Genomic DNA, 17,383 nt, shown 5'->3' on the forward strand with positions numbered 1-17,383 from the left:
CTTAAGGGCAGCTTCACTCATAGAAATCCCTTCCCATTTCCCATCATACCCCCACCTAGCAAATTTCTATTTTTGTGAACTTCTAAGTTTATGTGGTATTCAGCAGAGAGATGGGGGAAAGCAAACAAGACCTAGAGAACAAACAAACATTTGGGTGTACTCCATTCTTATCCTCACCAGAAATTTCATTTTGCTGCAGTCTGGCACCTACCCTCAGTACACAGAACAACTCAGTGGTGGCCTGCTGAGAAGGGGCATTACATTAGCCGGGATTCAGCACTATTTTCCCTACAAACCCGCATGGTTCCTGCCCTTCACAGTCTCACTTCCATTGAAGAGCAGAGCTCTGCTGGCTTGGAGGACAAGGTCATTGCGTGGGCATGGTGGCAGAGTGGAAGGAGAAGAAAATTAGAAAGAGCAGGCAAGGTTGGAAATAGCTGGTGTTTATGGATTTTTTTTCATTCTATGCCTCATTTGAAGCACAAATACTTTCTTAGTTCAATTCATAAGGAAATGAGCTGCTGGTTGAACATAAACTCTAGGAAGTGGTCTTGGTCTTTATTTGCTCAATGAATGATCCATTAAGGCTCCAGGTTCATTTCTTCCTGATTGTTCTAACAGCATATGAGTGTTCCTAGATTTAGTGGTAGCAATGATTTACCCCTTTCTATGGATAAATAGCCAGTAATACTCATGTTCAAATGAATTTTTAGTGCCTATTACCCCAGACTGGTTTGTGAGCTCTTTGAGGAATGAGAGCTTGTCTTAAACTTTTCTATATTCCCATTGACAAGTCCCGTATGTGATATGCTGGAAGTTCTCATTCATTCCAGAAGTATTTTCTGCTAACCTAGGTGTGAGGATACACATCTGTAATCTCAGCTAGGCAGGAGGCACATATGAGTAGATTGTAGCTTGAGGCCAGCCTGGGCAAAAAAACAGTGAGATTTTGTCTCAAAAAAAGTAGCAGAGGGGCTGGGAAGGTGGCTCAGTGGTAGAGCGCTTGCTTTGCATGCCTGAGGCCCTGGGTTCGATTCCTCAGCACCACATAAGCAAAAAGAAAAAAGCTGGAAGTGGCACTGTGGCTCAAGTGGTAGAGCACTAGCCTTGAGCTGAAGAGCTGAAGGACAGCGCCCAGGCCCAGAGTTCAGGCCCCATGACCGGACCCAAAAAAATAAAATAAAATGAAATAAAATAAATAAAAATAAAATTAAAAAATAGCAGAGCATGGGGGTGCATTCCTAGAGTCCCAACAACATGGAAGGCACAGGTAGGAAGATAATAATTTGCAAAAAGCACAGGACCCTACCTGAAAAATGAATTATGGGAAGGAAAAGTGAGGATTGGGAAGATGGTTCAAGTGGTGGAGCAATTATCTGACAACACCAAACACTAACGCAGAAATACAAATATTTTCTGCTAATTGCTGTGGTGAAGGGAAGCATTTAGTCCAGTCTTTGGGGTAGCAGTTGGGTCAGAGAATGTTCTCTCATGATCAGTGTACCTGACGTTTATACTAGAACTATAAAAGCCTCAGTCAGATAGGATATTAAGTTTTTATTCCATTAGCAACTGAAGGTATCACTATGCCAAAGCTCACTGGAACTCACAATTCAGTTCAATGACTACTTGTTGGGAACTTGTTATGTGTTAGATGCTGAAGTGCAAATGATAAATCATACTTCTCACCTTCAAGGGGTCTTCACGCTGCTCAGAGAGGCACGCAAACCAGTTCAGCACTTAATGCTACACAAGTACATATGGGAGACCAGGGGAACATCATTCAGCCTGCTGAGTCAGGAACACGCAGTCTGCATGCACTTTTAACAGCAAATGGCCCTTTTGCTGAGATTTGAAGGATGAGGAGGGAATTGACCCCTTACTCCCAGTGGGAGTAAGGCAGCTCTTGTAATGCCCTACTGAGGATGAAGGTGTGAGTGGAGTTTGGTGAGGGCAGGCCTCAGGCCCCAGCACTACTTGCTGAGCTAGTACCGAAGTTTCTTTTTGCATTGTTGGATCTCAAATTAGATCTACATTATTTTCTGGTGGTGCAGGAATGTAGTTTCTGAAATGATGGCTTTCCACCTCTTTACACAATTTGTATGTGTGAGATTCTTATCATTTAGGCATCCTGGCTCTTTGGTCAGAGAAGTTGTGTTTGGATCATCTCATACTTTTGGTTTGTGTCTGACATTGCTCCAGAGGATGAGTGGAATTGTCCGTGAGGAAACAGAACAACCACAAAAGCTTCAGTACTGCCAGCCTCCGGGGCAGACAGTTCCACATCTACTTGTAGCCATGGAAACCCCTCAGATGGCAATTTGGAGCCACCATCTGTGCTGTGGGACGACTGCAGGTTGTTAAAAATGAACTGGCTAGTCCTGTTAGGCCAGGCCTTCCACTCCAACCTGTGTTGGGATGCTGCCTCATTGGTTGTGGCTTGCCAAGAGTCTCCTGAGGGCACCCTTGACTTCCTTGTTTCTCAGACTGTAGATCATAGGGTAGAGCATAGGAGTTACGTTGGTGTAGATTAAGGACACAATTTTATCCTGTTCTGGGGTGTAGCAGGACTTGGGGCGTATGTAAATGAATATTGCACAGCCATAATGCAGAACAGAGACAAGAAGATGGCCAGCACAGGTGGAAAAGGCCTTGCTCCTGCCCTCTGCAGAGCGGATTTTGAGGATAGCAGTGATAATGAATCCATAGGAAAAGAGGATCAGCAAAAAAGGAATCAACAGGATGAGCATGCAAACAAGGAAAACGGCAATCTCATTGGCCCGCGTGTCTGAGCAGGCCAAATAGAGCACAGCAGGGATGTCACAGAAGAAGTGGTTTATCACATGGGACTGACAAAAGGGCAAGAGGAATATCAGTGTGGTGAGGGTGAGGGACAATGCAAAGCCACTGACACAGGCCACACCCAACATCTGCAGGCAGAAGATCCTGGTGATGAGGAGGGTGTAGCGCAGGGGGTTGCAGATGGCCACGAAGCGGTCGTAGGCCATTGCAGTTAGGAGGAAACACTCTGCCCCACCCAAGGCAATGAAGAGATGCATTTGCAGGGCACAGCCCACAAACGGCATCTTCTGGTTCCTGGACAGAAAATTGGCCAACATGTTGGGGACAATGACTAATATGTAGCAAATTTCAATGATGGACAGGTTCCGGAGGAAGAAATACATGGGGGTCTGGAGGCAGCTGTCAATGAGGGTAATGAGCACAATCGTCGTGTGCCCCGCTAGAGTGATGAGATGCATGACTAGAAAGAGTCCAAAAAAGAAGATCTGTAGCTCAGCCAGGTCCCCAAAACCCAAGATAATAAACTCAAAGCTTAAGGTGTGGTTTCTTATCCAAGGGCCCATCCTATATTTTCTTTTAAGAGCTCCTGAGCAGAAAAGACCTTTTTCTGGGTCATGTTTCTCTTCTCCCATCAGTGCTGCAGAGATATAGGGATCGTTTTTCTTGTATTGGCCCTAAACCTTGAAACCACTGAAAAAACACAAAAAATAAAAAGAAGTGAAAATTCATATTCCTTCCCCCACACTTTCCAGAGAGAGTCATTCTTAACACATTTGGCCTGATGGGGCAGGAAAATCGTAAATCTGAGGCCAGTCTTTACTACATAGTGAGTTCTAGTATATCCTTTGCTACAGAGAGACTGTCTCAAAACACACACACACACACACACACACACACACACACACACACACACACACACACTAAAATACATCATGCATATTCACACATTAAAATATTAAATGGGATCATAGCATACAAGCTGATTACCCTAATTGTAGTAATGTGTCCCTTAATCATATGTCTGGGAGAGATTTTCAGTCATCTCATAAAAGTTTATTTTATTCTTTTTCACTACAGTTTTGTTTAGTATGGACACATTACAATTTAATTAATTATAATTTATTAATATTAGTAACACAAAATGGCAATATGTAAATAAAACATAGTAAAAATAAATTCAATCAATTTCTTGTTACTTTGCTGTTTAAGTGGTTTGCCATTTCCTTTTGTTATACTCCATGCTACAGAAGTACATGTCAGGGTGGAGCACAGAGCAGTAATCAAGTGTCCTCTGCTGTTCTTTTTTCGTGTCCCCACACACCTGTACAGAGGAAGTGGAGCGTTACCTGAGAAGGCTACATCCATGCCTGAATCAGAAACTTGGGGAGTAGCTTTATCAGATAGTCTACTGCCGCCAGGTACTGTTCGAGAACCCAAGATGTATGAAGAGCCCATGTTCAAGGTGGCATTGGAGGAGGTGAGTGGCTTAGATCCAACAGAACATCTTCACAGAACCCAGACAGTGGCTCTCCAGCCGGTCTGGACCGTAGGGAACAGTCCTCACAGTGTTGCTAATGGCTCTGCTGAAGGGTGTGTCATTAAAGGAGTTGCTTACAGACTGTAACTTGCTTTAAATAGTGGCAGAGGCAGGACCCAGTCCTCAGAGAGGTCAGAAAGAAAGTCGGCCCAGGATGTACCCAAGGGGAATGCCTTCCCCAGGTCACAGAGCTAAACTCAAACTCCAATGGCTATTGTTTTCTTTTATGATGTTAAGGCAGATCTGCCAACACTATGTAATTATCTCTGTATGAATGGACTTCCCGCTGATTCGAGCAGCAAAACTCACATGTTCGGTTCAGGTTAAATCTAGTGATCAAACCCTGCTGGGAAGAGGTTAAAGGTGGGCAATGGGCATCTGAGACCAGAGGCCTCTTGAGTGCCTTTGCCTCCATCCCACTCAGATTTTGTGGTTCTGAGCAATAACTAGAATGACTAGAATGGATCAGGGGGTTCCCAGGGCTTCCCTTTTGGATCTGCAAACTTAAGTTCAACAAAATAGCTTACTTTATTGAATGATGTAGTAAATAACCTTGAAGATGGTACTACTCATCTATTTAACCTGCCTAATAATCAGGAGAAACTATTGTTAGATCTTGGAAGCTTTCACCCTTTGGAGGAGCAGCACAGTTCAGACTTCTAGTCATCAGCAAGGAGAAAGAAACATGGACCTAAACCTATTTGAACTTCGTTTCACACACAATCCTCTTGAATAATTCCAGTAGTTTCTGCCTCTGCCTGCACTGTCAGAGGCGCTGACAATTTTGCAAGATGGGCACAAGTACTTTTCTGGTTACTCTACTGCCATTTTCCTCATTCCTCTCTCTTCCCTTGTCCACAGTTCCTAAAACTAAATGTCTTTGTACTTTAGTAAAGACAAAAGCAATGGGAGCTTTAGTGTTCTAGGCGCATGTGGAACAAGTTTTGGGAAAAGTCCCATGATGTAATCTTGCCCTGTGTGTGAGAATTACAGGGTTGATTACAAAATCATTGAGTCTTCCTAAAATAAGCCAGCAGACAGCAGAAACCTACAGCAGCCCGAAGAGTTCTTGCCTAGAAGCTGAGAGCATGGGCTCATAAAGAGTGGGACACTCTCGCAATGGGTCACTTTAGTGGCTGCTGGTACTACTTCAATGTGAATACCTCAACAAGGGGCTCAAAGTGGAGAGTAGAAAGGAAGAGTCTTCAAATGTAAACTTAGATTAGTCATGTGACCCCTGACTGAACCTGGCCCATGCCAACAACCCTCTCCTGTGATCTCTTTGAATGGTTACTGCTATAATAAAGTGTTTGCACACACACACACACACACACACACACACACACACACACACACACACACACATATACATATACATATACATATACATATATAATATACTTAGCCCTTTGGAAAAAAAGGCAATTCAATGAGAATTGCTGCTTTTGCAAAATCCTAAATGTTTTGAAGCAGTGCGAATGAAGCACAGAATGAACAACATCCATTCCTATGGATAATGGTTATGATTAACAGAACCCTGACCCCCACAAATGATCTAGAATCTGTAACTAACACTGAGCATAGGGAAGGTTTGAGAGAATGTACACAGATTTCAATTTCTTTCAAATCGACCTCACAAGATCAAAACACTGATTTGGTGATTCTCTAATTTTTGAACTTGAACTCGCAAGGAATATTTGAGTTTTAATTTGTCTCCGTAGGAAATTCCTTGTGGAAGTGAATTCATATTTGGGACATACTATAGATTGGACTGTTATTATTAGAGCCCCTAACGGCTGTCATGTGATCTTTCTGCAGCACCTCTCATGAATACTTCAGGCAATAGTGGTTAGGAATCACTTAGGGTGATAAAGGGTAAAGTTGTGGCTGCAAATATACCATTGATTTAAATAGTTAAGTTCAATGGGTCAAGAGGCACAAGAAAACCTATGAAATGTTTTATGTGTGGTCTGGAGTACCTCTTCTCTTCCTAGTTTCCTCTAGGAAGCAGATGTTCCATGAAGATGTGATTAAATATGCAGTTGATTCACATTTCTTGGTCAGGTGGTTAATTTGTCAAAAGTTTTGAGTATGGAGGGATTGGTTTCTTTTTCTTTCCATTTCTACTTGGCTGAGCGGAAGTCAGCAGTGTTACAGATATGACTTTACATCATACACTCCACATATCCTTCCAATAAGTAGTTTCAGGCCTAGAACAGGGGGCATGTAAGGAATTGACAAATCCACTTGGCTCCTGCAACAAGCTGTACCCACCAACCAGCCACACTCTATAAAGCTAGTTTAGTTTCTCCGTATGTTGACATGTTTGTGGTATATCTCAATTGGTTCAGAACTCACTGCCAGGCATGAGGTGTGCCTTGCTATGAAGGAAGATGCGCAGTTTACTCTGGCAAGCAGAAGTACATGCTAAGAAATGAAAAAAATATTCTTGTATTTGGTGCACTCCAATTACTAAACAATTTGCAAAGCATTGAAACTGGGAGTTTTGAGGAATAAATAGGAAGGGCCTATACTAATAACCTTATCTTGTCTATGTCTGCTGACTATTTCCCAACAATGGTCATATTTGCAGGGTCATATTCACAGGAGCTATTCAGATCTTCTGAGATGAGACACAATTCAATGCACCATATCCCAGAAGGATGAGACGAGTTCAGCTCTTTCCAGAAGTCCAAAAGAATCTCTAAAACAGCCATTCTAGTGCAAATGTCCTGTGCTGCTCACATTCAACTAAGTATTTTAACTCACAAAGTAGAACCACAGAGTCTAAATTTGTTCTGTCTCTCTTAACCTTATCTGAAAAACTAGAACACATAGTGTCCAATAGAAACCCTCTCAACTCCCAATGTAAGTAGGCACAATTCTTCTTCTGTAAGATTTGGTAAGAACACAGGATTCAGTTGGTCAAAAGTAGCACAAACCAATTCCAACTAGCACAGTAAACCTTTGTAACATATGAATATTAAGTTGGGGACAGTGATTGAACCCTTGATACCCAAGACAGGACTGGTGCTGGGATCGACTAAAACACCATCAGGACTTCATTCTTTCCTTTCATCACTGTGGGTCTGTTGAATTATTCCTTTTCTCTGAAGACAAGTTTCTTCTACATCTCCTTTTTTTTTTTGCAGTATCAGAGTTCAAACTCAGGGCCTTGCATTTGCTAGATAGATGCTTTATCACTAAGCCACTCCTCCAGCACTATTTTTATTTTTAATATTGAATTTTCTATTTTTAATACTGGAAAGCATGACCAGTAACTCTCAGATTTAAAGGTGACAGTTCATGTGTGGAATACTCAGAAAATTCTCCTATTATAAAAGATCCTTTGGACTCTGTGTCTCTAACAGTCACTAAAAGTTAGAAAACCCTTCTGCAATTGGTCAGGCAGTTCTGGACAATGAGAAAGTTAGGAAGAAATGTTGGAAATACAGTTTCCAGAATGTTCATACAAAGTACAAGCTCATGGAGCTCAAGATGTAACAGTCAATGGAGACTTTGGGAAGGTAGGTGTTATTACCATAATGAGCAGATGAAAAGAAATTGCCTCGTTGCCAACATACCCTCAAGGCAAGTCACATCCTAGGCCATCAAAAAAAGAGACACTAGAAAGGAAGAACATGGCATGGAAAATCAACCTATGAGTAAGGAAATGACCTACTGAAGGTTCACTGGTAAATACATAAAATGTCTTCTCCATGAACTTCTGTGTTTCCTCTCTACCCTCTGTGCTCTCAGTTCTGGAATGGGTATTCGAGTTATGTGGAATCTGGGCCCCTAGTTCCCTAAGAGTTTCATAATTCACATGCATCTCTGGAGCATGGAGTATAAGACTGACATAGCAGCTCAGTAAGCCGCTCTCCCTTTACATTAGTAAAGGGAGAGCAGATTACCTAGTCATCTGAACCCTCCCTTCATTTCCCAATATTGTTCCTGGTTTGCACATTTTAAATTGCTGTCCATTTGTCTGATCTGTTGAGAAAGAAGTTAGCGCTGATCAGTATGTTACAAACAAGACAGACACAGAAAGATGAGGAATAAAGTGATTAGAGATACTGATCCCACTCCTATGTATTCAGAGGATTGAACCAAACAGATGTGCAGCTCTATAGTAAGGTAAGGTGGTATGAGAAAATGCTAGAATTTGACAATACAGTTATGTATAAACCAGGTAAAGCTACAAAATACTATATATTAGAACTGTAAGAGAAGCAGAGTCTTAGCACAGACCATTCAGTGATGAAGTAGCAAGAGGAAAGAGACAATCTTGGCAATCTCCACAAACAAAGAATCCATCACGTACCAAACGCTCAGTCTAAGTATGCTTGGGATCTGGATACTGAGCTGCCACTGGACAAGAGGAACCTGAACTTGCTTGCATATTCATCAGGTACCATTACTGGGAGCCATCTTCAGAAGGGTCATATTATCTGAACTTAATGTGTGGGTTCTCAGAAGCCTCTGTGTTTTTATATCTCTGAGACTCAACAAGCCTCTTCTCTTGTTTCGCTCAGAATGTAGCCTCCCTAAGACACAGTGTGGACCTATGGAAATCACTGCGACTTTGACACAGTTCATAGAGAAATCTTTGTGATGATAGAAAGCATGTGGCTGTGGCTAGTTAATCACCTGATTCCTAGAGCTTGTCCCCAAAGTACAGACTGTGTTGATTTGAACTCAAGGCCTCCTGCTTGCTTGGCAAATGCTTTACCTGCCTGAGTCATGCCTCCAGCCCTTTTTACACTGGTTATTTGGGGATAGCATCTCATCAGTGGTTCATGCCTATAATCCTAGGTATTCAGGAAGCTGAGATATGAGGATTGCAGTTCAAATCCAGCACAGGCAAGGAATTCTGTGAGACTCTTATCCTTGATTAACCACCAAAAAAGCCAGAAGTGGAGCTGTGGCTCAACTGGTATTAGTCTTGAGAACAAAAGCTCAAAGACAGTGCCTAGACCCTGAGTTTAAGCCCCAAGACCAGGACACACACACACAGAGACAGAGAGAGAGAAAAGGTATTTCATGTGTATACCTGGACTAGCTTCAAACTGTAATCTTCCTAATCTCAGCCTCTGAAATAGCTAGAATTATAGGCATAAATTTGGTGTTCAGGTATTCTGCTAGGCTCCTGGGACAGAGCTCAAGGTTGCCCAGCTGTGCTTGTGGTGAAGGCCTAGGCCTTGGGATAGGGATGAGAAATACTCCCAATGGAGGCAGGGGAGCCATGGCCAGTACAGTGGTAACAGTTGGGCTGACCATTGCTGCTGCAGGATTGTCGGGCCGTTATGTTTTACAAGCCATGAAACATATGGAGCCTCAAGTAAAACTAGTTTTCAATGCCTTCACTAGTGGCTACTACAGAGGTGGACTTGAACCCCAAATGACAAAACAGGAAGCAGCATTAAAACTAGGTGGAAGCCCTTCTGCTAATAAAGGAAAGATAAGAGATGCTCATCAACAAATTATGCTCTTAAATCACCCAAAGGAGGATCTCCTTACATAGCAGCCAAAATCAATGAAGCTAAAGATTTACTAGAAGGTCAAGCTAAAAAAATGAAATAAATGTATGATGAATTTTAAGTTCATATAAATTTATGAGTACCCACTTTTTATAATAAAATGCTCTGAATATAAAGTTATTAGAAGTAAAAAAAATTGGTGTTCATCCAAAAGACAGTTGGTGGGATTTTTTTTCATGGTACTAGAGTTTGAACTCAGGACCTTATGGTTGTTAGGCTAACACTCTACCACTTGAGCCATACCTTCAGCATTGCTTTTTGCTGCTTATTTTGGAGATGAAGTTCTAGTGAACTTTTTTGCACGAGGCAGCCTTGAACAATGAGCACCAGATCTCAGTCTACTCAGAAGCTACGATTATAGGAGTGAGGCATCAGTACCAAGCCCAAAAGATTTTTTAATGATCTATAATTTTAAGGAAGATATAAATACATTAATGAATTAATAAAAATGATCTAAACTATGAGAGAATAATAAAGAGGCAGAAATTCTAAAAAGAAAAAGAGAGAGAGAGAGAAAGAATAAGAGCAAAATGCTAGGTTAAAGATATATACCATTTTGACTTGGTGAATGAGGAGAGTCCAATCATGAGAGACTATATCCTGAAGAGAAAAAGAAAAGAAGAGCATCAGAACTGATAAAAAAATAAAACTCAAAGGATAGCAGAAAGGCGTAGAGAAATCAAGACAACAAAGACAATAGAAAATAATTCCAAGCACTCCCCCAACTTTCAGGAAGCAGAAACTGAAGACAATATCACAAGGTAAGTCAGATGGCTCAGGTGGATATGGCAATTCTAGTTACAAGATAATCCCACAACTACCATAAGATTTAAACTCAGGGCAGGGGATTTATGAAACAATGACTGCTCTGATGAGAAAGGCTGATCTCAGTGATGAGAGAATAATGGCAAGGCATCATCTTGAGAGAGGGTCTATTTTTTGAGACTGTGATACTCTGGAGATCTAAAAACAAGGAACATTCACAGTTGATGCATCTTGAAATGCCCTATCAGAATCTAAGTGGAAGATAGATATCAGAAGTGGTCAAGGTGAGAGAGAGTGGGGTAGAAGAGGGATGCTCTGGCATGGTCCTGTGGATAATTTCAATCAGTGGGGAGCTCCACCAGCAGTGAAGGGTTCCGTTGTGATCAGGAACCCTATCCTCCTTGGCCAGGAGCAAGTCCCATAGACTGAAGATCCTATGAAAATACCAGAGATCTGTGGTTGGTTCATATCCAGCCTCCAGCACCTCCTGGATATATTGTTGTATGCTGTGTGTCAGAGTCCTGCATCTAGATCCTCCAAATCCCATGACACTCACAGTCCCACCACCACCACCACAGGGAGGTGAATTGCTGGCACAGAGCCCAAAATCACTGAGACCCACCCTTGGGAACACATTTTAGAGTATCTTTTCTGACAAGACAGAGTGCCCAGGCCCAAATCCAGATCCTCGGAAACATATATCACAGATGCCTTCTCTTCCACAAAGGGAAGTGAACTACTGGATAGAAGTTACAAGCATGGAGACCAGCAAGCAAGCAAGCAAAGTGACAAGATCTATCAGTTTTCCCCCATCTGGTGCAGAACTCTGTACCCTATGTACTTCTCCTACTCTTTAATATATCTGGAGATTATCCAGAGGCTTGGACACTTGTGCCCTTGGAGATAAAATCTGTGAGTATGTGGAGCTAGTGTGAACCTGCCTAGCCCACAGACTATAAAGGCCATGAAGCCATCAACAACCTCAAGTACCCAAAAAATAAAAGCCTCTACACTGAAAGCAGCCCAAATGCAGACAACTGAACTTTCTCCAAGAGACTCCAGCTAGTTTACCTTGATCAGAAGAGTTCTGGGAATCAGGCCCAGTTATCTAATCACTGGACAGATTCTTGGCTACTGAGCCACACTCCCCAGTTCCATGGAGAAACAGCACCTCAATCCAGCAACTATGCAGTCCTCCTTGAACATCAGCATTATTTCAACTGAAGACTACAGGCAATTAAAAATTCCAAACAATGACTTAGCCTTGGATATAGAAATACCAATGTAAAAATACAAATAAATGAAAAAATAAACCAAATATTTCTTCTAAGTCAACAATTCCACAATTAAGGATTTAAATAATAGTAAGGGATAAATTTTCAGAAAAAAAGGAACTCAAACAGCAATGATAAGAATGACATACAAAAATCTGAATAACTTCAAAGAAGAAATAAATAATTGAATGATCTCAAAAAGAATTCAGATAAACAACAAAATGAAATAAGGAAGACTATGCATAATATGAAGGAGGAAGTCAATAAAGTTCTAAAAATCCTGAAGAAAATCCAATTGAAGTCCTGAAAAATCTCAATAATACTTTTTAAAAACTCAGTTGAAAAAAAAATCAGTTGAAAGGATGAAGGAAGTTGAGAATAGAGTATCAGAGCTCATAGATAAAGTAGAAGAATTATATCAAATATAAAGCCAGGCGCATGTGGCTCACACCTGTAATCCTAGCTTCTCAGGAGGCTGAGATCTGAGGATCAAGGTTCAAAGCCAGTCCGGGCAGGGAAGTCCTTGAGACTCTTATCTACAAAAAACTTCTAGAAAACCTGAAGTGGTGCTGTGGCCCAAGAGGCAGTGTGCTAGCCTTGAGCTAAAGAGCTCAGGGAGAGGCCCTGAGTTCAAGCCCCACGACCGACAAAAAATAAATAAAATAAAACAGATCAAAGATGAAGAAACACTACTAGAAGCAAATATGAGTGGAATATGAAAGATCTCTAACACACCATCAAAAGACCAAACCTATGAATTATGGATATACAAAGAGAAGAGATATAAGCTAAAGGCATAGGAAATGTACTCAATAAAATAATAGAAGAAAATTCCTCCAGTCTTGAGAAAGACACAATCATCCAAGTAAAAAAGGTCTTAATGACACCAAACTGGAAAAATTAGAAAAGACACAATCCTGGTCATATTATAGTCAAAACACTATACAGTTCAAAGGAACAATTTTGACAGCTACAAGAGCAAAGCAACAAGTCATATACAGAGGCAAACCTATCCAAATAACAGCACATTTTTCAAGACAAACTTAAAGCAAGGATGGCATGGAATTATATATTCTAAGCCCTCCAAGAAAATAACTGTCAACCTAGAATAGTGCATAATTGTAGGAGAAATAAATACCTTTCATAGAATTCATGACCCGTAAACCAGCACTTCAGAAGATGCTTAAATGAAGGTAAGTGCATCCAGGAAAACACAGAAAAGAATAAATCCCACTAGATCAGTAGATTAGCAATTTGGGGGTTGGGAAAGAATAGCACATAAAAAGTAGATTTCCAGGCACATGCGTGTACATGCTCATGCCAGCAATCCTAGCTACTCAATCCAGGCTGTTCGAAGCCAGCCTGGGTAGAAGAGTCCATGAGACTCATCTCCAATAAACTACTCAGAAAGAGCTGGAAATGGTGCTGTGGTTCAAGTGGTAGAGCACTAGCCTTGAGCACAAAGAGAATCAGGGACAGTGCCCAGGCCCGAGTTCAAGCTCCCAGGACCAGCAAAAAAAAAAATAGCAAATTGACAGGAAGTACTACATATCTTTTATTATTAACACTAAATATTAATGGCTTCAATTTTGCATTCAAAAGAAAAAATATTAGTTGAATTTAAAAAACAAGATCCAACCACTTTTTGCCTATAAGAAATGAATCTCCCTGAAAGACATGAACATTGGCATAGTGTGAAAGGATAAAAATATTTATTTCCAAGAAATGGACCTTAAAATCATACAAGAGTAACTATACTCATATCTTGTAAGAGACTTCAAATCAATGAGTCAAAGGAGCCAAAAAAGGTTTGTTCATTTTTTTTCCTCAGTCGTTGGGCTTGAACTCTGGCCTGAGCACTGTCCCTCAGCATTTCAGCTCAAGGCAAGCACTGTACCACTTGAGCCACAGTGCCACTTCTGGGCTCTTCATATTAATAAACGAAATAATCCATCAAGAGAGGATAACAATTATTAACAAACATAAACTCTAGGGTACTCCATTTTATAAACAAACTTTACTGGACTTATAAGCACAGTTAGACATCATCACAGTAGTTGGAGAATTCAATATCTCACTCTCACAAATAAATAAGTCATCCAGACAAAAATCCACAAACTTCTGAATTAAATAACACTGTGGACCCAAATGTACTTAACAAACTTCTACATAATAGTTCATCTAGCAAATGTAAAATACACATCTTTCTCAGAAGAAACTTGTTCCAAGGAAAATCATAACTTTAGGACACAAAGCTGGCATTAACGGACTGAAAATAAAATAATTCCCATCTTCTGTCAGAATACAATGGAATAAAAATTAACAGTAAAACTCAAGAAAATAGTCAAACATGTGGAGAATGAACAATATACTGTTTAATGAACTGAATCATCAAAGAAATAAGCAGGGAATTTTTAATTCCTAGAATCTAGTGAAAATGAAAAAGCAACTTACCAGAATCTCTGAGGCATAGCAAAAAGGATAAGAGGCTAACTGTGTGTGTACATGTATACAGACATCTCAAATAAACAGCCTTATTGTATTATTCAATATAGAACTTGATATTTTAGCTAGATGAGTAAGATAAAAATAAATAGGGAAGTGGTACTGTGACCCAAATGGTAGAGCACCGAGAAAAAGAATCTCAGGGACAGCACCCAGGCCCAGAGTTCAAACAAGCCCCAGGATGGAAAATAAACAAAAATAAATAAATAATAAACAAATGTGAAACCAATATAAAAGGCGTGAATAAAATCACCCATAGTTACAGATGATATGATAATATACTTACAATATCCTAATGACTCCACCAAAATATGTATAGGTGTGATAAACACAATTAGCAAGCTGGCAGAATATAAAATCAAACTCTACAGAGAATGGGCTGGGAAGGTGGCTTAGTGGTAGAACGCTTGCCTTGCATGCATGAGGCCCTGGGTTCGATTCCTCAGCACCACATAAGCAAAAAGAAAAAAGCCGGAAGTGGCACTGTGGCTCAAGTGCTAGAGGGCTAGCCTTGAGCTTAAGAGCTGAGGGACAGCACCCAGGCCCAGAGTTCAGGCCCCACGACCGGACCCAAAAACAAAACAAAACAAAACAAACTCTACAGAGAATGAATTCATTAAAATTCTATTCACAATATCCTGAAAACAACTTAAACATGAATTAGGAGCTGGGCACCAGTGGCTCATACCTATAATCCTAGCTACTGAGGAGGTTGAGATCTGAGGATAGTGGTTCAAAGCCAGCCCAGGCAGGAAAGTTCAAAAGACGGATCTCTAGGGATTTTTTTTGCCAGTCGTGGGGCCTGAACTCTGAACATGGGCGCTGTCCCTCATCTCTTCAGATCAAGGCTAGCGCTCTACCACTTGAGCCACAACATCACTTCTGGCTTTTTCTGCTTATGTGGTGCTGAAGAATCAAACCCAGGGCCTTATGCATGCAAGACAAGCACTCTACCACTGAGCCACCTTCCCAGCCCTGATCTCCTATTAATCACCAAAAAACAGCTGTAGCTTAAATGTTAGAGCACTGGCCTTGAACAAAAAGGAACAGGGACAGTGCACAGGCCCTGAATTCAAGCCCCAGGACTGGCACTCAACACACACACACACACACACACACACACACACACACACCACTATAAAAGGATTAAAAATATCACTCTAGGAGAAATTGCGTGTTCAAGGCCCTAGTTTTGGTTCTAGCACTGAAAAAAAAAATTGAAGAAAGGAAAGAAGGACAGATGGAAGGAAGGAAAGAGGGGGGGAGGGAAGGAAAGAAGGAATATAAGAAGGAAGATAGGAAAGAAGGAAAGGAAATAAAACCAACCAATGAGGTGAATGACCTCACAATGAACATTAATTATAAAGCACAGAACAAAAACTTTAAAAGGGCATTTGAAGAGGCTTCCCATGTTTATAAATTAGCAGAATTAACGATTAAAATGTGTATATTATCAGAAGCAATCTACACATTCAATACAATACCCATTAATTACCAATAAGTCTAGAACTAGTAAACACCATCTTAAATTTCATATGAAAGACTTTTAATATTCAAAAAGTGATCAAGCAGAGCATTGTTCTAAGTACCAAAAGTCTGTTTTCAAAATATACTACAGAGCCATGGTAATGAATAGCATGACATTGGCATAAAGACATATATGTCAACCAAAAGAATGGAGCACCCAGAAATAAACCTACCATCTAATTCTTGACAAAGATACGAAAACCTACATGGATAAAAAGGAAAGTTCTGTAATTAATAGTGCTAGATGGAACTAGAGGTTCACATGTAGAAGACTGAAACTAGACCTTATTATCTCTCACCCTGTACGGAAATCAAGTTAAAATAGATCAAAAACTGATACCAAAAATGTGTAGTGCTTTGGAAGTCAAGGGAGAAATGGGAAGGTGGTGATTCAATGCTACTGATAGGTCGATTACATAAGGAATCAGACTTCAAGGTAGATTTCTAATTATGGACGTCCGTATAGCCTCAGTGACAGCAGATGGAAAGGGATGGTAGGCACAAGCCTGACCATAGCGTTTAGGACTGCAGTAAGTGGGGACTGTAAGGAAATAGGTACTCGTTTGAGAAATTTTGGGAAGAGTGAAGTTGAAACAAGTGAAGATAACTGAACTACATTGAAATAGAATAATGAAATAAGCTGAGCAACTTCCATATTTATTCTTTTTTTTTTTTTTTTTTTTTTTTTTTTTTTTTTTTTTTGGGTCCGGTCGTGGGGCCTGAACTCTGGGCCTGAGCACTGTCCCTCAGCTCTTCAGCTCAAGGCTAGTGCTCTACCACTTGAGCCACAGCGCCACTTCCGGCTTTTTTCTTTTTGCTTATGTGGTGCTGAGGAATCGAACCCAGGGCCTCAGGCTTGCAAGGCAAGCATTCTACCACTGAGCCACCTTCCCAGCCCCCCATATTTATTCTTGTGTCAAACAGTTTTCATTATTTCATTTGGTTATCATGTAGTTCATATTTCCTAGGATTTATTCCACCTAATTACAATTCGTGGCCATGGAAACATGATGACACTACCTCACTTCTGTACTGAAAGAAAGACAAAGGGGCCATCCTAGTCTAGAATTCTAATGTTCTCTATGTCATTCAATAGAGAAAGATTTCACTCACTCATGGGAGTAAGGGAGTACTGGGCATTTTCTAAATGGACAGTGCACTAGCAGATTCATTATATATGTATTCTTTCAGTTATCCCTCCAAACAAGGAAGTGAGGTAACTACTATTATACACTCCATGGAAAAATGGAAAATTCTGAAGCTGAAAGAGGGTAGGTGTTATAGTTCACCCCAAATCACAAAACCACAGTGGGGTAGATCTCCAATCATCTGTCTAGGTTCATCTTTCAATGGAGTCTTACACTCAGTTTTCCTTCTAAATAAAATTCTAATGTTTAATGCTCAATTCTTTTTTTTTAGTGTTTTGGGGTTTT

At 40.6% G+C, this 17,383-nt stretch overlaps 1 protein-coding gene and 1 pseudogene across 1 annotated transcript; one reads left to right on the forward strand and one right to left on the reverse strand.

The window, feature by feature from the left end:
* Window positions 1-2,426: 2,426 nt before the first annotated feature.
* Window positions 2,427-3,365, reverse strand: LOC138839280 (olfactory receptor 10Q1-like). The gene has a single exon (XM_070038849.1). The coding sequence runs from the start codon at window positions 3,363-3,365 to the stop codon at window positions 2,427-2,429; it is 939 nt and encodes a 312-aa protein (XP_069894950.1).
* Window positions 3,366-9,584: 6,219 nt separating this feature from the next.
* LOC138839284 (mitochondrial import inner membrane translocase subunit TIM14 pseudogene) lies at window positions 9,585-9,946 on the forward strand (annotated as a pseudogene).
* Window positions 9,947-17,383: the final 7,437 nt, after the last annotated feature.

The sequence above is a fragment of the Dipodomys merriami genome, unplaced genomic scaffold (assembly GCF_024711535.1).
Source record: "Dipodomys merriami isolate MVZ:Mamm:240054 unplaced genomic scaffold, mDipMer1.0.p SCAF_3, whole genome shotgun sequence".
Taxonomy (NCBI): Eukaryota; Metazoa; Chordata; class Mammalia; order Rodentia; family Heteromyidae; genus Dipodomys; species Dipodomys merriami.

Bases quoted from the DNA above. Each gene is read 5' to 3' on its own strand.
- LOC138839280 (XM_070038849.1), bottom strand. From the start codon at position 3,365: ATGGGCCCTTGGATAAGAAACCACACCTTAAGCTTTGAGTTTATTATC.